Raw genomic sequence first — 20,339 nt, 5'->3', positions numbered from 1 at the left:
CACAGACTCGGTGTGTCATTGGCTAGACTCCCTGAGGGAAGCTGTTTAAGCCACAGTCCCCCAGGTGGGATGCAAGGGAAGGAGGGGTTCTCCAGGCAGAAAGAGCACCTGGCAAGCTCCAGGGTAGGGGAAGGAAGGGGTCCTCAACTGGGGGCGATTTTGCCTCCTAGGTGACACGTGGAAATCTCTAGACATTTTGGTCTTTGGGACTGGAGCGAGGCAGTGGTGCTCCTGCCATCAGAGGGAGGCGCGGGGAGCCCAGAGGTGTTCCTCCACGTCCCCCCCCCTCCCCGAGCGCAATGCGGCCAATGTCCAGGCGCCAAGACCCTGCGCTATAGATTCTCCTCTCCTGGACATTTGATATAAGTGGAATCACGTACTATGTGGCCTTTTGTGCCTGGCTTCTTTCACAGAAGGGTGCGTGTGCATGTGTGTAATGTTGAGATGTAATTGACACAGTACACGCACGAGGTTCAGGTGGACAGCCTGACCTGATCTTTGTGCATTGGTGAAATACCCTCAGTAGGTCTAGTTAGCGGCCATCACCATACGTAGCCACAATTTTTTTCTTGTGATGAACACTTAGCAACTTCAAATGTGCAACAGTATTGTACGCGACGTCCTCGGGACTTACTCACCTTATAACTGGAAACTTGTGCCTTTGGCCGCCTTCACCTATTTTGCTCACCTCCTACCCCCCCCCCCCTACTGCCACCATCACCAACTTGTTCTCTGTATCTGTGAGCTCAGTTTTTTTAAAAAAGTTAATTTACTATTTTTTTAAAGTACTCTCTACACCCAAGGTGGAGCTCAAACTCACGACCCTTGAGTCGCGGACTCCACCGAGTGAGCAGGCCACGCGCCCCTGTGAGATCAGCTCTTTTATGTTATGATTTCACTTTATTATTTTAATTGTACATGTCAGTGACATCACTGAGCATGTTTTTCAGGTTCCTTCACCTTTAATTTTTTTTTTAATATTTTTATTTATTTCTAGGAGAGAGAGAGAGAGAGACAGCGTGAGCAGGGGAGGGTCAGAGAGAGAGGGAGACGCAGACTCTGAAACAGGCTCNTTAAATTGATAAATGACACATGTAAGCTTGGGTTAATTGACATTCATTAGGATTCACCTTTTACACTTGAAAATTTATGAAAGTTAGTGAAAATATCAGTAGAATCCAGTTCCTCAAATTATTCTTTTTTTTTTTAATTTTTTTTAATGTTTTATTTATTTCTAGGAGAGAGAGAGACAGCGCGAGCAGGGGAGGGTCAGAGAGAGAGGGAGACGCAGACTCTGAAACAGGCTCCAGGCTCCGAGCTGGCAGTCAGCACAGAGCCCGACGCGGGGCTCGAACCCACGAACCGCGAGATCATGACCTAAGCGAAAGTCGGACGCTTAACCTACTAAGCCACCCAGGCGCCCCTCTTCACCTTTAATTTTAACAGGACCCCAGAGAGGTAGGTAGGCCATGCAAGTGGGGAGCTGGGCACTGGAGGGAGAGCCGGTGTCGCTCGGCGTCGAGCGGGCAGTTTCAGGGCAGGCGGCTTGGCTTACGGCTTATGAACAGCTAAGGACCGAGCGCGAACCGGAGCAGAGGCTGGCCGGCCTAGCCCGCGCAGGAAACTACCGCTCCCGGCGTGCCCCGCGAGGTCCCCGCGGACTACAAGTCCCAGGCTACTCCGCGGCGGCGGGCGCCGGGCGCCATCTTGGTCGGCGGCGCGGATTGAATGAGCCCGCCGAGCCGCGGCCGCCGTCCCTAGCCGCGCGGGCCCCGAGCCGCCGCCGCCGCCGCCGCCTCCGCCGCCGCCGCCGCCATGGGCACGCCGCTGCCTGGCCGCGCGGGCGGGCCCGCCACGCCGCTGTCGCCCACGCGCTTGTCGCGGCTGCAGGAGAAGGAGGAGCTGCGCGAGCTCAATGACCGCCTGGCGCACTACATCGACCGCGTCCGCGCGCTCGAGCTCGAGAACGACCGGCTGCTGCTCAAGATCTCCGAGAGGGAGGAGGTGACCACGCGCGAGGTGGGCGCGGAGCCGCGGCGCCAGCCTCCGGGGGTCCCCGGGGGTTCCTCTGCGCAAGAGTGACACTGGGCAGGCCCCGCCCACGGGGGGGTTCCCCGGGGATTCGCGGGAGCCCTGGGGACGCACGCTGGGGTGGGCATCGGCCTCCGAGGATGCCCGAGGGTCTTCGAGGACCCCCGTGAGTGAGGTTTGGAGGCCAGGCGGGCCCTGCCCACCGAGGGGATCCTCAGGGGGTTTTCGGGGGACCTGTGAGCGAGGGGTGCACACTGGAGCAGGCCCCGCCCACCGAGGGGATCCTCGGATTTTTCGGGGGACCTGTGAGCGAGGGGTGCACCCTCGATCAGGCCCTGTCCACCGAGGGGTCCCGGGGATTTTTGGGGGGACCTGTGAGCGAGGGGTGCACCCTCGATCAGGCCCTGTCCACCGAGGGGTCCCGGGGATTTTTGGGGGGACCTGTGAGCGAGGGGTGCGTATTGGGGCGGGCCTCGTCCGCCGAGGCGTCCGCAGGGGGTTTCGGGTGTCTCCTGAGTAAAGAATGCAGTCTGGGGCAGACCGTGCTCTGAGGGACCCCCGGGGGATCTGGGCGTCCTCTGTACGACTGGTGGTTATGGGACAGCCCCGAGCGCTGAGTGAGCGAAGATCTGGGGATCCCCCGGCTGAGAGGGTGTGAGCCAGAGTAAGCCACGCCCCTGAGAGAGTTGCGGGGAGTCTCGGGGATGCGTTAGGCTGTTCTGGTGTCCTGGGAGGAAACCTGGTGTGGTTCCGGGGCCTCTGAGGAGCCTGGGAGTTCGGGCTGTCGGATGGGGCCCTGAGGAGCGGTGGAGGGTCCCTGGGGTGGGGGCGGGGTGGTCCCTGGGGCGAGTCCTGTGGCCTGTTCTCCGTGGAACTCTGCAGAAGTTCCTGATGGATTCTGGGGAGGTGGTTAGGCTGTAGGCTTCATCTCCTGCCCGCAGCTGGGGCGGAGGGCGTCCTAGCGGGGAGGGGGTCCCACGGCAAATTTGAGAGGTCCTCAGTCGGGCCCTGGGGAGCCCCGTTGGCTGTAGGCCCCACCGCAGAGTGGATGAGAGGGGAATGGGGAGACGTCTGGTCTTGGGGACCCACTGGGAAGTTTTGGGTTCCAGGTGGGCCCCCAGGCTTCACTTAAGACTGAGGTCTAGGGGCTGGGTAAGCCCCGCCCCCTAAGGGGATTTGAGAGCCAGATGTCTGGGGGTCGGGGGTGGGTTCTGGCCTCACCTACCCGGCACCCTGAAACCCAAGTGGGGGTCCTCTGAGTATGGGTTGGGGTGACGGGGTGCTCACCTTGCGGCGTCCCCTGAGGGCCGCTAGGAGAGCCAGGTACTGTTCTGAGCCCCTGCCTGACAGTGGACCATGTGACAGAGTCGTGGGAATACAGTAGCTGGGGGGTCATTTCTGGGAGCCACTTACCCTTTGCGTGACCTTGGGCAAGTCACTTACCCTGTCTGGGTCCCAACGCCTCTTCTGTAAAACGGAAACATCAGCACCACGTTTTGTGCTCGCTGGTGGGCCCCGGGAGTTGGTATCGGTTTCGTAGAATAAAGGACAAGGGCCCGGGAAGCCCCCTGTGGGTTCGCTGCCCCTGTTTAATAGGCGCCTTAATGGCTCAGAAAGTGGCTTGGGTGACGGGGAGGAAGAAGTTTCGATCCGGGCCCGGCTGTCTGGGCAGTGGCATTACTTACTTCGCAGGTGGCAAGGCTTGTCCTGGGAACATGGGGAGTCGTGCTGTGGGGGATGCCCCTGCCCCGCTGTGACCTTGAGGGCTGTGCACGGGCTCCAGGGGTGAGGGGTGGGCTCCCAGGATAAATGGGAGATAAAGGCCCCTCCTAACTGGGCAGTGGAGGGAGCTGGCAACGTGCGGAGGGAGGGGAAGACGGTCACGTGGGCTGTTCAGAGGGGGTGACCTGGAAATGGCCTTGGGGTACAGGGGGGCCCGGGCTTGACTGGGGTGGTGGGCAGAATTGGAGGGGCCTGGGAGGTGGCTCGGGTCGGTGGGGCGTGGGCCGAGCAGTGGGTGCTTTACCTGCGCAGAAACTTCTTACCTGGACGCAGGCCGCCCTACACGGAGTGATGTCTGGGGACATGAGTGGTCATCACAGGGGGTGCTCCCCGGATCGGGTGCGTGGCAGGGGGGGTGCCCAGGGTGGCTCTGCCCCAGAGGACGATCCAGCCCTAATGTCAAGAGGAGAAACCACTTAAGGAACCCTTTGAAGGTGCCTTTTAAAATGTCCTGAGCGTGTCACACGCTTGTCATAAAATCCAGGCGGTGGAGCTGTGTGAGGTAAAACCGCAGTGTTGGTGCTGCCGCGGGCACGCTCTCACACGGCGGGGGGGGGCAGTCGTGCTGAATAGCCATGTGCTCTGATCACCCGAAGGTTTCTGGAAGGGCTGGGGCCACGGATTCTGTTGGAGAGAGATCTGCAGGGGTGCAGGCGGGGAGGGAGTGGCGGGGAGGGAGGGGCAGTTCTCCAAGGAGCCTCCCTGGTCCGGTGTTAGGTTCCTCCGGCCTTCAGTTTCTTTTCCCTTACCTGCCCAGGTGTCCTGTTGCGGGGAGGGGGGGGGCTCCCTCTGTGGACCCGGGGGGCAGGGGCGGGGCGGGGCGAGATGGGAGGAAGTAGCGCCTGGGGCTGCCTGCGTTTGGATGTTCCCCAGAGACACAGGGACAGGAAAAGGCCACCTGGGGTTATGTGCACCCCCCCCCCCCCCCGCCAACACATGCGCACACATTTGCTCATTCCCGGCACGTGCAGAATGCCAGAAAAGACAGAACAGGCCCGAGCCGTGGGTCTCCCGGCGCCAGTGACTCACAGGTGCGGGGCCTGCCCGAGGACACCTGTTGGTGGTCTGAAAGGCAGTCTGTGAGCCCTCTCGGTGGGTCCCCTTCAAGAATTTTCTAAGTTGCCCCACTGCCGTAGAGCTGGGTCAGCGACTGTTTTCTGAAAGGGGCTGGAGTCGGCGTTTCCAGCTCTGGGGGCTGGAAGTCTCCGTCAGGGCTACGCTTCTCAGCCGCAATGGAGAGCTGCCGCAGGCGCTGTGTAAAGGAGCGGGCCAGGCTGCGTGCCAATAAAACTTTATTTATACACACTGACATGGGAATTCCTGTAATTTCCCTTCTGGGTTCACGACAATTCTTTTTCTTTTTCATTTTTTCTCCCTGCAGTCGTTTAAAGATGTAAAAACTATCCTGGGCTTGCAGGCTGGACAAAAACAGACGGTGTGATGGAGCTCGGCCTCCGGGCCTGAGTTAGCGGCTGTGCATACGGCCACACGCAGGCCTAGTCACTGCAAGAACGCGGTGTGCTGTTTGTGTTTTCGCTTTTTTAAATAATCCCTGTAACTAGTGGGGCTCTACTGACAGAGCCAGCCAGGCGCCCCTGAACTTGGTACTTTATTATTAAAAAAAAATTCTTTTTTTAATGTTTTATTTATTTTTGAGAGAGAGATAGCATGAGCAGGGGAGGGTCAGAGAGAGAGGGAGACAGAGAATCCAAAGCAGCTCCAGGCTCTGAGCTGTCAGCACAGAGCCCGATGCGGGGCTCGAACCCACAAACCATGAGATCATGACCTGAGCCGAAGTTGCGCTTAACCGACTGAGCCACCTGGCGCCCCTGAACTTGGTACTTTAAACGAGACAGTTGAGGTGGCTGTGGCGGCGTGGCCTCGGAGCCTGGAGCAGGGTTGGGACAAGGGAGCCACTTGCCTCGGGCACAGAATCCGGGGCGGGGGGTGCCAGATATCTCAGTTGTGGAGATGAGAGACAGGATGTATTTTTATTGACTCAACGTGATGTTTTAGGCCAGTTTTGGATTTACAGAAAACGGGCCAGGGGTGTACGGAGTCCCCGCGGAGCCCAGCCCCGTTCTGCTAACCCCTCGTGTCAGTGTCTGTCACAGCCCTGTCACCAGTACTGACGCCATGTTGACGTTAGAGAACACCCGTACTTTTGCTTGTGTCCTCAGTTTCCCCTAATTCCCCTGCCCCAGGACCCCCGGGGACCCCACATGGCATTCAGGTATCCTAACCCCTTGGGCCCCTCTGGACCAAGATGGTTGCTGAGGCGTCCCTTGCGCAGATGCCCTGGGCCCCCACCCGGCTCCGGACCGAGGTCGCCTTAGTGAGCATCGTGTTGGCCACTGTTCATTCCAGGAGCCCCTGCCTAGTGAGGGGAGGGCGTGAGGGAAAGGGCCCCAGCCTGGCGGATCTTGTGTATGATGCTCCCTCGGGCTTGGGAGAGTTCTAGAAGGTAAGATGCCAGGAGATGGGGCAAAAACACACCCGTAAACCCAGGTGCCCGGCTCCCTGTGGAGGGAGGAGCCGCCGCACTGTGAACTGAGTGATGCCGGAAGCCAGTTCCCAGCGTTGGAAACAGCGAGTGTGGCCAGAGGTGACCACCTTTGGGGGGGGCTTGCTCCTGGGGGTGCAGGAGGGAGAAGCTGGCTTTGTCTCTACTCTCCCTGTTGTGTGTCCTGACCTTGGAGTTGTGCCCAGCAGACCGGCCCCGCACCTGGCGGGTCAGGGGGCCTCAGCTCCCGGCTCCCTGCCTGGGAAGGAGGCCCGGGAACCTGCGCCCGTGTCAGCTGTGCGAGGGGTGCCTGGGAGCTGCTGGACTGAGGCACAGAGTCCCCAGGCCAGCGGCGGTGGCTCGCGGGGTCTCAGACTAGCTGTCAAAACCCCAGCTCTCGGGGCGCCTGGCCGGCTCCGTCCGTGGAGTGTGTACCTCTTGGTCTCCAGGTCAAGTTCAAGCCCCATGTTGGGTGTAGAGATTACTTAAATAAATAAAACTTAAACATAATTTTTTTAGGGGCGCCTGGGTGGCTTAGTCGGTTGAGCGTCCGACTTTCGCTTAGGTCATGATCTCGCGGTTCGCGGGTTTGGGCCCCGCGTCGGGCTCTGTGCTGACTGCCAGCTCAGAGCCTGGAGCCTGTTTCAGTCTGTGACTCCCTCTCTCTCTGACCCTCCCCTGCTCACGCTGTCTCTCTCTCTCTCTCCTAGAAATAAATAAAACATTAAAAAAATATTTTTAAAAAAATAATTTTTTTAATAAAAAAAAGGAAACCCCAATTTTTCTGAAGAGTCCCAATTCCGGAGGCTCTTCGGCCCCTGGCGAACCAGGATGGTGGTGACCGAAGCACGTGGCAGGCCCCTCTGCCCAGGGACCTCTCCTGTGGACGTGAGGGGCCCAGCCCGCGGCCGCCTTCCCGTCTTCAGCGGCTCTCCTGAGCTAGGATTCCCGTCTCCCACTGCTCGTCCCATCATACTCTACCCTCCGTGCTTTTAGCATGTTCAGAATGGTGCAGCCAGCATCTTTGTCCAATTCCAGAACATTCCATCTCCCCAAAGGAACCCCGTCCCCATCAGCTATCACCTTCTTCCCCCTCCCCCATCCCCACGATCCCCTTCCTGTCCGTGGAGGAGCCTGTTCCGGACGTTTCACACACATGGTCTCACACCCCACATGGCCTCTCGTGTCTGGTTCCCTCTCTGAGTGTCGTGTGTTTGGGGTCCGTCCGGGGGGCGGGCGGGTGGGGGCGCCTCGCCCCTGCTCATGGGCGGGTGCGTGGATGGGGCGCAGCGCGTGTGTGTTCGCCCGGATGGCCTCGTGGGTTGTGTCCACTCTGGCTGCTGTGAATGGTGTTGCCGTGAAGACACACCCAGGTTTATGTAGACTCCTGTGTTTCTGGACAGATGGGTACTTGGCGGAATTGGTGGGTTGCAGGTGACTGCTCGCCCATCTGAGGGGGTGCCTGACGGTCTTCCTCAGCGGCTGCTCGACCCCCCCCCCCCCCGTGCATGGAGGCCCCCATTTCTCTGTGTTGCCAACATTTGTTTTCATTTGTTTGGCCCCAGCTCCCAGCGGGTGGATGGGATGTCTCCTGTCCCGGTTGGGGTCCAGATCTCTGTATACACGTGTGCGTGGTCCTGGGCACGTGGGCGTGGGGGACCTTGGCAGGGGACGGGCCACGTGGGCACGTGGGGCCAGCGGGGCTGACCTGCGGTCGGTGGGGAAGGGGTTTCTCTGACCTGGGCCTCCCCGAACCCCCTCAGGTGAGCGGCATCAAGACGCTGTACGAGTCGGAGCTGGCCGACGCCCGCAGGGTTCTGGACGAGACGGCCCGAGAGCGGGCCCGGCTGCAGATCGAGCTGGGGAAGGTGGAGGCCGAGCTGGAAGAGGCGAACAAAAGGTAGGTCTGCGGCCGCTGTGTGGCGCCCTCACTGCGCGCTGCGCCCCCGGGACAGAGCCCTGGCGCCGGCCGGCCGAGGGGAGCTCCCCGATGCCCCTTCCCAGCATCGCTCAGCCCGGGGGAGAGCTGTTTGTTTTCTTTGCAAAAGTTGATTTATTCTGAGAGGGTGGGAGGAGCAGAGAGAGAGAGAGTCCGTCCCAAACAGGCGCCGCACTGTCAGCGCAGAGCTGGGTACGGGGCTCCGTCTCCCCAGCCGTGAGGTCCTGACCTGAGCCACATCGAGAGTCGGACGCTCATCCGACTGAGCCCCCCAGGCGCCCCCGCCCAGGGCGGATTTCAGACCCCGAGCAGCTTTCCTGAAGCGGAGTCTGCAGGGAGCTATCGGCACGGGTTCCCTCCACTCCCAGGTCGGAGGACGGCCCGGGCCACACAGCCCAGCCTCCCCCTTCTCTGCCCGGGATTTGGGAACCACTGGTGTGCGGCCCCCCGTGTCACGGGCCCCCAGGGACCTTGCCGCCTGCCTCGTGTACGCAGTGGCCCTCACCCCCCGTGGCTCCTGTTGGGAGCCCGCCCGGGGAAACTGCGCTCCGCTTCCGTGTCTTCCCCCCCCTCCCCCCCCATAGTCTTAGCCTTGACGCAGGCCGGCAGGGGCTTTTCTCTTCTTCAAAAGCACACGCTCTGGGCCGCCTGTGAGTATAAGGGCCGCACGGGAAACGTCGGATCCGCGTTCTGCCGGTGGGGACAGCCGAACGGGGTACTTGATCAAGGACCCCGTGCGCCATGGTGGGCAGTCACGTGGCCCCGCCGTAAGCCTCACACCTGCCAGGGCCGCACCGTCACGGTCTCCACTCCGGACGGCAAACAGGCAGGGGCCGGGCTGTTCCAGGGTCCCTCAGCTTGGCGGTGACTGGGACTGCAGCCTGGTCCCTGAGTCCCTGCCCAGCCGCCACCAGAGTCATCACCACACTTGTGGGGATTTTTCCTTCCTTTTTTTTTTATATATAGAGTTTGGGTTTTTTTATTTTTTTATTATTATTGTTTTAAATGTTTATTTCTGAGAGAGAGAGACAGCGTGAGCAGGGGAGGGTCAGAGAGAGAGGGAGACACAGAACCTGAAGCAGCTCCAGGCTCTGAGCTGTCAGCACAGAGCCCGACACGGGGCTTGAACCCACGAACCATGAGATCATGACCTGAGCCAAAGTCGGACGCTCAACCGACTGAGCCACCCAGGCGCCCCTGGGGTTTTTTAAAGGCAGTTTTACGTTTATCGGAGAACGAGTGGACAGTACAGAGTTTCTGAAGTTCTCCCTCCGCTTCCCCGCTACACAGCTCACCCCTCACCCCCCACGGCACCAAGCGCTGCGCTGTCGTAGTGGACGAGGCAACACCAATGCGTCACCGTTAACTGAAGCCCGTGGCTGACGTCAGGGCTCAGCCCCGGGTGCCCCGGCCGCCGTCTGCACGGATGCCCTGTGTGCACCTCCAGCGCCCGTCACAGCTCTGCCCCCGGGGTCTCCTGCCCCACCCCGCCCTCCGCCCCTGCTCCCTTCACCGCCTCCGTCGCTCTGCCTTTTCCAGAATGTCCTAGACTTGGAACCACACGGTGTGTGTGGCCTGCTCAGCTGGGCTCCTGTCACTGAGTGATGGGCACCTGTGGTTCCTCAGTGGAATGGCTTTGCTGGGCCAGGACAGGGGGCCCAGACGCGGGCCACACGCTGCGCTCACCTGGCCTCTGGCCAGGGGACAGAGGCAGGTCCTGCTGTGTAAGCGGCCAGCCTGACTGCCAGCCCGTGTGTTTGGTCTGTCTTTTCATTAGCAAGTGATCGGTGCTTCTTGCAGAAGGTTGAGGGAGTTCCAGGGTCAGCACCGCCGGGGACCCCAGCCTCTCTCTCTCGTGTCAGTGCGGAGTGGGGAACTCTCCAGATGCTCCTTGTCTGGGCCCAGAAGTCTTCCTTTTTCCCACTTACCGGTCACAGATGCTCACTGTCAAGAAAGTGGTTCAGAGAGAAGCAGCACGCGTGGCGCCAGCCTCCACTCGGGTCGCCTTGGTGGCTCTGCTCTTCTCTGCCCTGCGGGTCTGTTCTGTGTCCCCGCAGGCACCTCCACCAGCTGATGGTGGACGTGTGAGGCAGCGAGGGGGCACTTCGCGGACATTCCCGAGGCCATGAGATGCCCTCTGCCAGGACCCTGGCTGCTGGGAGGCCCCCCCCCCCGTGCCTCACCAGTGGTGCCAGGCTGTGCGCCGCCAGCCCCATTGTTCCCGGGACAGCCTCCGCGGGGGGCAGCTGCGGGGGGGGGGGGCAGCTAGGACACGAGGGATGGTGAACCCTGCGGTGCCAGAGGGAGGGGCTCTAAGCCTCTGGGCTGGAACCTTCCAGTGAGGCCCCTACTCCAGAAGGAAGCCTCCGTGTGCTGGCGGGCCTGTGGACGCCCCCCCCCGCCCCCCACCTTCGGAGTCTGCAGGTGCTTCGCGCCATTGCCTCGCTCCCTGTTTTCCGCGCAGGAGCCCTTCTAGAGCAGGGTAGCTATTTAGATCTAGTGCCTTCCTTTGCCTAAACAATTTATCACCACATCCCGGAGGAGGGCGATGTGGGTGGCCATGTGGAGGACCTGCCAAATGGGCTGGACTCGCCCACGTAACGCTCCAGGACTTGCTGTTACGCCCGTGAGTGACCTGCCTTTGCGCCTTGAAGCTCGCAAGACGCGTCCAGTGAGACATAAACCAGTGCGAGCCACCAGTGCCCCTGCTTTCTGCACCGCTCTGTGTAGTTGTGTGGGATACCGAGCACTAGATAGTTTTCAAGAGGTTTCCATGTTCCCTGATGCCTGGGTGCCGGCCACTCTGGCTTTGTCGCTGATCTCAAAGTTGGCGGGCACACCTCACCCCAGGGCCTTTGCACTGCCTCACCCCAGGGCCTTTGCACTTCTGCCTCTTCTGCCTGAACGCTCTGCTCCTGGAAATAACAGATCTGGCTCCTCCTGCTGCTGCCTCATGCAGCTCTCAGGGGCCGCCCCCAGCAGTGCTGGCGGGACTTAAAAGTACGATTCTGGGGCGCCTGGGGGGCTCAGTCAATTAAGTGTCCGACTTCGGCTCAGGTCATGATCTCATGGTTCATGGGTTTGAGCCCCGCGTCGGGCTCTGTGCTGGCAGCTCAGAGCCTGGAGCTGCTTCAGGTTCTGTGTCTCCCTCTCTCTCTGACCCTCCCATGCTCACACTTTCTCAGAAATAAATAAAAATATTAAAAAATTTTTAAAATAAAGTACGAGTCCCACCCAGCTCTTGCCCACCCGCGTCTCTTCTGAACCCTGCTTCATCTGATGCAGACTCATGTCTGGCGGGCAGCGCGTCTCCCTGTTGTCCGGCGAGCAAGTTGTACATCCTGAGAGCGAAGGTGCCCCGAGGGCTTCCTGCAGGAGGAAGGGCGGTGCTCTCTCCGTAAAGCGCGAAAAGCGGGAAGTGGGTTCTCAGTAATGGTTGTCAGATGAGGGGTTTGTTTCCCCCAAACCTCTGCAAAACCTGCTCCAGGGGCTCAGGGTCTGCAGCCCCTGCAGAGCCAGAACCGTGTGGCTGCAAGGACCCTGCGACCCCCGTGGCTGGGGGGGGGGTGACGACCATATATGGCTGGACAGAGCTCCCCGTTCATGGGGCCGCTGTTGGGGACGTGGGCAGCTTGGCGGTCAGGGTCACTGGTCTTTACGCCAGCCCACGTCACGTGAGCTGGTGCGGGGTCCCCACTGCTTCTCCCCGAGGGGAGGGTCAGGGATGCTGCTCAGCCCCCACAGTGACCCCCATGATCAGGGCTGGGGGAACACCCTGGGTGTCCCCACCCTCGATGGACATGGCTCCCTCAGTTCCTTCGCGGGGAGGTGGCCATGTGTTCGACTCCAAGGTTGAGAACTTTGAGCATCGAGGCCCTGAGGCCCACGCTCGTGAAGCAGCTGTGCGTTGAAGAATCTGTTGGCCATCTTTAACATCGGGAAAGCTGTCGATCAGGATACCAGATGAACCTGCTTATTTATTTATTTTTAATGTTTTATTTCTGAGAGAGAGGGAGAGACACAGCGTGAGCAGGGGAGGGGCAGAGAGAGAGGGAGACACAGAATCTGAAGCAGCTCCAGGCTCTGAGCTGTCAGCACAGAGCCCGATAGGGGGCTCGAACCCACAAATCCTGAAATCATGATCTGAGAGGAAATCAAGAGTCTGATGCCCTGATACACGTTAACTTTTTAAGAAATTGTTCTCCCCTAAACGATCCATCCAGTGTCCAGAAATCACACAGAATGACCTTCAAGCTCTTCCCTGGGGGTCTGGGGCGCTGTGTCTGGTGGCCGGTGGGGCCCTGATGGGCGGGCTCTGTCCCCGAGGGTCGCTCCCACCTGCTCCCGCCCAGGTGAGGTTGGCCCCGGGCTTCGCGGTGCTGCCCCCCCCCCCCCCCCCGCCGCCGCCGCCGCTGAGTCCGGCTCTTACCTTTCAGCTCCAAGAAGAGGGAGGGGGAGCTCGCGGTGGCCCAGGGCCGCGTCAAGGATCTGGAGTCCCTCTTCCACCGGAGCGAGGCGGAGCTGGCCGCCGCCCTCGGCGACAAGCGGGGCCTCGAGAGCGACGTGGCGGAGCTGCGGGCCCAGCTGGCTAAGGCGGGTCTCGGGGGGCCCCGGCCTGGGGGAGGGGAGGCCCGGCGCCGGTGTGCGGGTGCCGCGGGGCCCAGGCGGCGCCCGTCCCGTTGGGAGCGAGAGGGTTTCCAGCCTGGCGACGGCCCGTCCCTGTGTTTACGGGGAGGCCCCGCGCCCCGAGAAGCCATGTGGTAGGGCCGACTGTCACGTCCCCGTGCTGTCCTGTGTCCCCCAGGCGGAGGACGGTCACGCGGTGGCCAAAAAGCAGCTGGAGAAGGAGACGCTGGCGCGCGTGGACCTGGAGAACCGCTGCCAGAGCCTGCAGGAGGAGCTCGACTTCCGGAAGAGCGTCTTCGAGGAGGTGCGGCCGCTGCCCAGGGTCAGGGGCCCCGACGGCGTGGGCCGGGGGGCGGGGCCTTCGGCCTCTGCCAGCCTGGGGGGCCTCCGGGCACCTCCCCATCTGAGCCTGCCCTCACCTGGCCTCTGTCCTTCCCCAGACCCTTGTCACTGGGTCTAGGCCCACCCAGGTAATCCAGAGCGATCGGATTTTGAGACTCTTAATTGCATCTGGAAAGCCCCCTCTTCCAGATAAGGTCCCGCGGCAGGTTCTAGGGACTAGGACATGGACTCCTCTTTTGGGCGCCACCGATCAACCCGCAGCAGACCCTCCCCAGGGAGGGAAGGGAGGCCCATCTGCTTCCCTTGCTTCCCGGATCTCCCCCTGCCCTTAAACTCCGGGCCCGCCTGGGAGCGAAGGGGCGCCTCTGGTGGTTAGAGCAGGGGCTTCTGGGGCCCCTCCCAGCCCGTCGTCACAGAGCCCATTGTCCTGTCACGGCCAGGACGGAACCCTGGGGCCCTCACTGCCGCCCTCACTGCCGGGGCGAGCTGCCGCGGGAAGGATGTCCATGCTCCTGAGGAGCGGTGTGCCGCTCCAGCCGTGCCCCGTGAGAGCCAGGGCCGCCAGGGGCCTCGGGGAGCGGCCCGCGAGGGGACCCCTGAAGGCAGCCACCAGAGCACCGGAGCCTTCGAGGGGATCTGGAAGGGACCGTGGCCTCGGGAGGAGCCCCTCGGAGGCACCAGTGAAGGACACCGGGGGGCCCCGGAAGGCAGGGGTGAGGGGGCCTGCCAGGGGAGCCGGAAGGGCACCCGGGAAGGGTTCCTGGAGGGGTGCCCTGAGGCAGGCATCCGTGAAGGTGGGTGTGCTGTTCGTGGGTCGTTGTAAACAGGGTTGGCTTCCTTGAGAGGCATTCCTATTCTTACAGGTGACCACGCACTGTGATAAGTGACAGCCCTCTGTGCTGGGGTGGGGGGACCTCCCCTTCCCTGGAGCCGGAGGCTGGTGAACGGCGCCCTCTGCTTGCCTGTGACCCCACCGTGTGCCTGGGACAGCTGTGCGTGGGGCCCCGGGTTTCCCAGGCGTTGCTGTGTGTGCTCTGCTGCCCCGAGGCCCGGGTCTCTCTCTCAGACCCCAGGCCCCTGAGCCAGCCGGTCAGGGATTGTTTCCACAGCTTCACTGACATGCTCCCGGGGGTGCCTGGGTGGCTCGGTCGGTGGTTAAGTGTCACACTCCTGATTGAGCCCGTGTCTGTGTCTGGCTCTGGCTCCTCGCTGGCCCTGGAGCCTGGAACCCGCTTGAGACGCTCTCTGCCCCTCCCCCGCGCAGGCGCGCCCACGGTCAGTCGCTGGCGCCCTTTCTGAAAGAAAAGACGAAATATTGCCATACCCCAAAACTTTCAAAGTATACACTTTGGTGGGTTTTATATTTAACTCCAGAATATTCCGTCAGCCCAAAAAGGAAGCCCTGTCCCGATCAGCAGCCACCCCTCCCTCCCCCAGCACGGAGCCCCCACGAGCCCCCGCCCGCCCGGGGAGGAGCCTGTTCCGGACGCGTCCCGCACGCGGACCCTCACCCGCGTGGCCTCCCGCGTGTGCTTCCCGCCCTGAGCGTCGTGGGTCGGGCCCGTCCGCGGGCGGCGGGGGCGGCGGACACAATCCGTTCGGCGGGCGGGTCGCGGGGCTGACGCGCGCTGTGCCGCAGGAGGTGCGGGAGGCGCGGCGGCGGCACGAGCGCCGCCTGGTGGAGGCGGACAGCAGCCGGCAGCAGGAGTACGACTTCAAGATGGCGCGGGCGCTGGAGGAGCTGCGCGGCCAGCACGACGAGCAAGTGCGGCTGTACCGGCGGGAGCTGGAGCAGACCTACCAGGCCAAGGTGCCCGCGCCGGCGGCTGGGCGCGCGGGGTGGCCCCGCGCCCGCCGCCGGCCGCTCACCTGCCGCCCGCGTCCCTGCAGCTGGACAGCGCCAGGCTGAGCTCCGACCAGAACGACAAGGCGGCCAGCGCCGCGCGGGAGGAGCTGAAGGAAGCGCGCATGCGGGTCGAGTCCCTCGGCTACCAGCTGTCCGGCCTCCAGAAGCAGGTGCTCCCCGAGCCCGGCTCCCCGCGCCGCTGCGGGGCCCCCTGCGGGTGTGGGCGCTGGTGACGCGCGTGCGGCCGCCCCTTCCCTCCTGGCCGGGGCGGGGGCGCCGTCGGGCCCGCCGGCCACCAGAGCTCCCGGGTCTGGGGCCCCAGCCGCGCGTGCGGGACGCGGGGAAGAGCCCCGGGGCCGCGAGGGCTCCCCTCCCCCCCCCCCGTGACCTGCGGAGGCCGCGCTGACCTGGCCGCCCCGGCCCCTCCCAGGCCAGTGCCGCGGAGGACCGCATTCGCGAGCTGGAGGAGACCATGGCCGGGGAGCGGGACAAGTTCCGCAAGATGCTGGACGCCAAGGAGCAGGAGATGACAGAGATGCGCGACGTGATGCAGCAGCAGCTGGCCGAGTACCAGGAGCTGCTGGACGTGAAGCTGGCCCTGGACATGGAGATCAGCGCCTACCGCAAGCTGCTGGAGGGCGAGGAGGAGAGGTGGGGGCGGGGCGGGGCCTGGGGGGGGGGCTTGGGGGCAGCGGCCGCTGGCCCCTTGGGAGCTCTAGTCGGCCCCCCTTGTCCCCCAGGCTGAAGCTGACCCCCAGCCCGTCGTCGCGGGTCACTGTGTCGCGGGCCGCGTCGAGCGGGAGCAGCGTGGCCGTGGCCGTGACCGGGCGCCAGGGGCGCAGCAAGCGGAAGCGGCTGGAGGCGGAGGAGTCGCCGGGCTCGAGCGGCGTGGGCTCGGGCGGCGGCGGCGGCAGCGGCGGCAGCGCTTTCCACCTGGCGCAGCAGGCGTCGGCCACGGGCGGCGTCGCCATCGAGGAGGTCGACCTGGAGGGCAGGTTTGTGCAGCTGAAGAACAGCTCGGACAAGGTGAGCGGCCTGCGTCCCCGGGTCGGGGCCCCACGGGGTCCTCCCCGAGCTGTGTGTCAGGCTGCGCGTTTCCCCTTCGCCAGGATCAGTCTCTGGGCAACTGGAGGATCAAGAGGCAGGTGGTGGAGGGGGAGGAGATCGCCTACAAGTTTACGCCCAAGTACGTGCTGCGCGCCGGCCAGACCGTCACGGTAGGTGGCTGTGGGAGGGCGGTGGGTGAGTGACTGGGCTCTGAGAACAGCTGCTTCTTGTCACGGGTCACCCGTGTGCCACTATTGTGCCGCTGGACCCTCCCCGGAGCCCTTAGTAGCACCTTGGTCCCATTCGGAGAAGGATCCAGGCTGGGCTGGCGGGCTTTGGTGAAAGATGTTAACAGCCACAGGCATGGACCCCTGGAGCTGTTGGGCTTCTGACCCCAGCACAGCCATCGTTTGCTGAGATGAGAGCCATGGGCCACCCTGAACCTCAGTGTCGTCTTCTGTACCCTGGCAATAGACGTCCCTTGGAAGACCCAGGGGCAGTGAGGGAACCGGCTGGTGGCACGGGAACTGGGGCCAGAGCTGGCGTTGATGGGGAGGCCCCGCTGTGTCCCCAGGTATGGGCGGCTGGTGCAGGAGTGGCCCACAGCCCCCCCTCGACGCTCGTGTGGAAGAGCCAGAACAGCTGGAGCACGGGCGAGAGCTTCCGGACTGTCCTGGTCAACGCTGATGGGGAGGTGGGTGCCCGAGGCCTGCCCGGGGATCCCTTCTGTCCTGGTCCTCGGGTCCCTCCGGGAGGCTCCCTGACCAGCCCTTACGCACCCCTGGCCGCTGTAGGAGCCCTGGGGTGGGGCTTTGGCCCACGGGGCCAGTGAGGCGACCCTGGCTTTGGGGTGCTGTTCTGCGGTGCGGGGAGGCCTGACCACCACCCCGCGGGCTGGGCCCCCGCACCCGCGGGGTCAGGCGTCCACCGTGGCTCTTCTCATGCAGGAGGTGGCCATGAGAACCGTGAAGCAGTCGTCGGTGGCGCGGGAGACGGAGAACGGGGAGGAGGGAGAAGAGGAGGGAGCCGAGTTCGGCGAGGAGGACCTTTTCCATCAACAGGTAGGGGCCCCAGGTGGCGTGTGTGGCCGCACACTGAACACGCCCAGCCACCCTCCTCTGGCGGGGTCCCCAGGTCCCCAAGGTTCTTGGCACAGTCCAGGCCTCAGCCCCCGAGGGCCGCACAGCTTGTAGCCAGAGATGCGGGGAGTCCCTGCCTCCTGGCTCTTGCCCATTGTGGGGTCTCAGGGTTCTGGCCGGGGGCCCCCAGGACTGGGGTGTTGAACCCTGAGCACTGCTAGGCGGCACCGGTGTAGCCCGGAGGTCCTCAGTGAAGGGACTCTGGTGCCCCTGCCCCTCCAGCCTGAGACACCGGGGCCTCCATAATGGTTGGAGGGGTGGGAGGGGAGAGCTGTGGTGGGCGGGGCCTTTCCGCCGCAGCTCTAAGTCCTGAGACTTGGGTCAGACATTTAAGTTGTGATGAGTTGTGCAGCTCAGAAGGGAGATGTGGAAGGTCCTGGAACGGACAGTTGAGGCTGGAGCTGCTGGCCCTGTCTTCTCGCTGGGCGCTAGTGCCCTGCGCGGGCCCTGTCCGGCCCGTCTGGCAGGGGTGGGGGCCGCCAGCTACCAGCCTAGGCAAGCGGGCTGGCGCCGGCCTCTAAGGCTGCTGGCCTCTCCTTCCAGGGGGACCCGAGGACCACCTCGCGAGGCTGCCGCGTCATGTGAACCGAACTCACCTCGGCCCGTCTTTACCCAGAGCCACTGAAAACTATTTTTATACCATTGGCCGTCTTTAGTCCTTGATACATTTCTAGAGAATTTTTAAGCAAACTGCCAGAACATGGGGGCGGGGCTCTGCGATCTGTGCTGTCGGTGGCTTCCTCGGGCCCTCCCTTCATCGCCTCTGTCTGGACATGGTTTTTTTTTTTTTTTTTTTTGGTGCCGCATTTCACCATTTGGCTGAGTTCGAGGCCGAAGAACCTAATAGCTGCCGGGGGCGGGGTTTGGAGGGGCGGGGGCGCGGTGGGGCGCAGGGGCGCGACCCTCTCCCGCTGCCCCGCCACAGGGCAGGCGCCAGGACCCACCTGTGGGGCTCAAGTGGGCGGAGAGCAAGGATGCCCGGGAGTTGCGTTGTCTGTTAAGCTTTTTAAAAACCAAATCCAGAGCCCAGGTCGTGACCTGGCGGGGACCGCGCACCCCACGTGGAATTTGGCAGCTGGGCCGGAGACCGGAAGCAGGTAGTGGGGACGGGCTCTGCTTGTACCCCGCTCTGCGCATGTGCGGCTGCAGGCCGGGTGTCTGGGCATGCGTTGGGGGCTCTGGTGGGCCCCCTTCTCCCTTCCTGGCTGTGGGGCCCTCAGGTTTCTGGAGCTTTCTCTAGTTGAGTTCCTCAGCTTGCAGGACCGGCGGGGCAGGAGACCTGGAAACCCCGGGGGCGGGGACAGCTCCGTCTGGAGTCTTGTCACCAGGTCAGTGGCAAGGACGCAAGCGAGCGTCCGCGTGTGACAGCCGCTTCCCGGGCCTCCGACCGGAGAGCGGCCTCGGGGTGAGCCCCCCGCCCCTTTCTCCAACTCTGTGCCTTGTGCACGGGGCTGAGTGCGGGTCCCCACCCGCTCCCGTGTGCTCGCGGGTCCCGCTGTCCTGTCTTCAGGGGGCGACTTCCTTCTCTGACCGACGTGCTGGTGCGGCCACCCCGCCCTGCCCGCCGCCTGCACCCGCTGACCGTTCATACCCCCTCCCACATAGAAACACAGAAGTTATTTTTTTAATGGATATTTATTTTTTTACATTGGTCAGTACTCAGATTGCCGGATCCCACTTCAGGGCTCGAGCCAGGGTCACTGGGACAGTCCCCCGAGGGGGTGGAGTTGCGGGGGGCCAGCTCGGTGACCGCTGAGGCCGCGGACGGCAAATTCCTTCAGAAAGCGCAGCTCAAGTCTTAAAGAGGAATACTGAGCCATGGAGGCACCCCGCCCCCGAAGGTGCCTCCGTTACCGGGCGGGCCCCTCCCGCTCGCCCCGGGCTGGGAGCAGCGCCCAGAGGCGGCCGGCCTGTCTCCCTTTCCTTGGAAGCTGTCTGTGGCCAGGAGGGTTGGAGGCTTGTTAGGTGGCAGAGGGTGAACACTGCTGCATCCAGAGTCGGCCTGCAGCCCCCTTGCTTTAGGTCTGGTACTTTCCGTGGCCACCCGAGTCATCAGGCTGTGGGCTTGGTATTTCTCGCGAAGGGAGATGTCTCACCACTACCCCTCCCCCGGTTCTGGCGGGTCCTGCGGATGCACCAGCCCCCGGCCCACGCGTTGCCCTTTGCAGGAGTGTCTCCGGGCCCCCGAGGGGCTGTGCCCCCCACACCCGCATCACAGGAACTGCGCGCACAGTGAGGGTCTGGGGCACAGACGCCGAGGCATCGGGCAGGTGGGGGTGGGGGACCTCCAGACACACCGTCTGCGCTGGTCTCAGCCACATCCTGCGAGGTGTTGGGGGTGGGGGCGGCGCGTGTGGACAGGGAGTGGCCCCACCGCTCCCACGGGCCCAGATGCTTCATGACGTCCTTTTCGGTTCCGGGCAGGGCCCCCAGGTGCACGCGTAGGGCTTGTTCCCGGCAGGCGACACCTGTCCTCTCCAAGCCGGCTCCGGCCTTCCCCTGCCCCCCGAGGCCGTGGTGGCCTGGCCGAGGTCCTGGGTGGAGGGGTGAAGTGGCTCAGGCACCGCGGTGCCCTTGTCTGGTGGGGGGAGGGTAAGCTAGGGGCCCTTGGTGACTGCAGGCGGGCGACGTCGTTGGTGAGGGAGTATCTGGAAATCCGGAGTGGAACCCAGGGCTCAGCTGGCAGCGCTGGCCTGGGCTGGCAAACATTCTTAGCTTTAAGCCGCTTCCAACGACGCGGGGACGATTCCTTTGTCCCGAGTCCCACCCGGTAACCGGGCCGGGCCAGCGGCTCCGCAGGTGGGGTCCCGCCCCACGGCCCCAAGGATCGTCAGCACAGCCTGCCCGGGCCCGGCTCGGCGGACGGCCTCCAAGGACTTGCATGCCAAACGTGTGGTCTTTTTCTTTCTCCGATGATTTGTAATATGCATTTTATGACCGGAAACTTTTTGTACAACACTCCAATAAACATTTTGGTTTTAAGTTCTGCCCCCAAGTCCATTCTGACGCGGCCGCCCCAGCCTGGGGACGGAAGGGGCGTGCGAGACCCCGGGCCACTCCCTGGCGGTGCCCGCGCCTCACAGG

At 63.2% G+C, this 20,339-nt stretch overlaps 1 protein-coding gene across 2 annotated transcripts; it reads left to right on the top strand.

The window, feature by feature from the left end:
• The first annotated feature begins 1,781 nt into the window (after positions 1–1,781).
• On the top strand, positions 1,782–20,237 carry LMNB2 (lamin B2). Of its 2 annotated transcripts, XM_039247994.1 has the most exons (12): positions 1,782–2,019; positions 8,080–8,216; positions 12,692–12,848; positions 13,060–13,185; positions 14,863–15,033; positions 15,114–15,239; positions 15,500–15,720; positions 15,810–16,095; positions 16,179–16,286; positions 16,691–16,810; positions 17,064–17,177; positions 17,799–20,237. In XM_039247994.1, the coding sequence occupies exons 1-12, from the start codon at positions 1,816–1,818 to the stop codon at positions 17,838–17,840; spliced, it is 1,812 nt and encodes a 603-aa protein (XP_039103925.1). In that variant the 5' UTR covers positions 1,782–1,815; the 3' UTR covers positions 17,841–20,237. The 2 variants fall into 2 exon arrangements, with proteins under 2 accessions (XP_039103925.1, XP_039103926.1); XM_039247995.1 differs by lacking the exons at positions 1,782–2,019; positions 8,080–8,216; positions 12,692–12,848; positions 13,060–13,185 and adding an exon at positions 13,672–14,017.
• The last annotated feature ends 102 nt before the right edge of the window (positions 20,238–20,339 follow it).

Source organism: Hyaena hyaena, unplaced genomic scaffold, assembly GCF_003009895.1.
Source record: "Hyaena hyaena isolate Hyena2069 unplaced genomic scaffold, ASM300989v1 scaffold_302, whole genome shotgun sequence".
Classification (NCBI taxonomy): Eukaryota; Metazoa; Chordata; class Mammalia; order Carnivora; family Hyaenidae; genus Hyaena; species Hyaena hyaena.
This window is presented reverse-complemented; position numbering and strand designations above follow the sequence as displayed.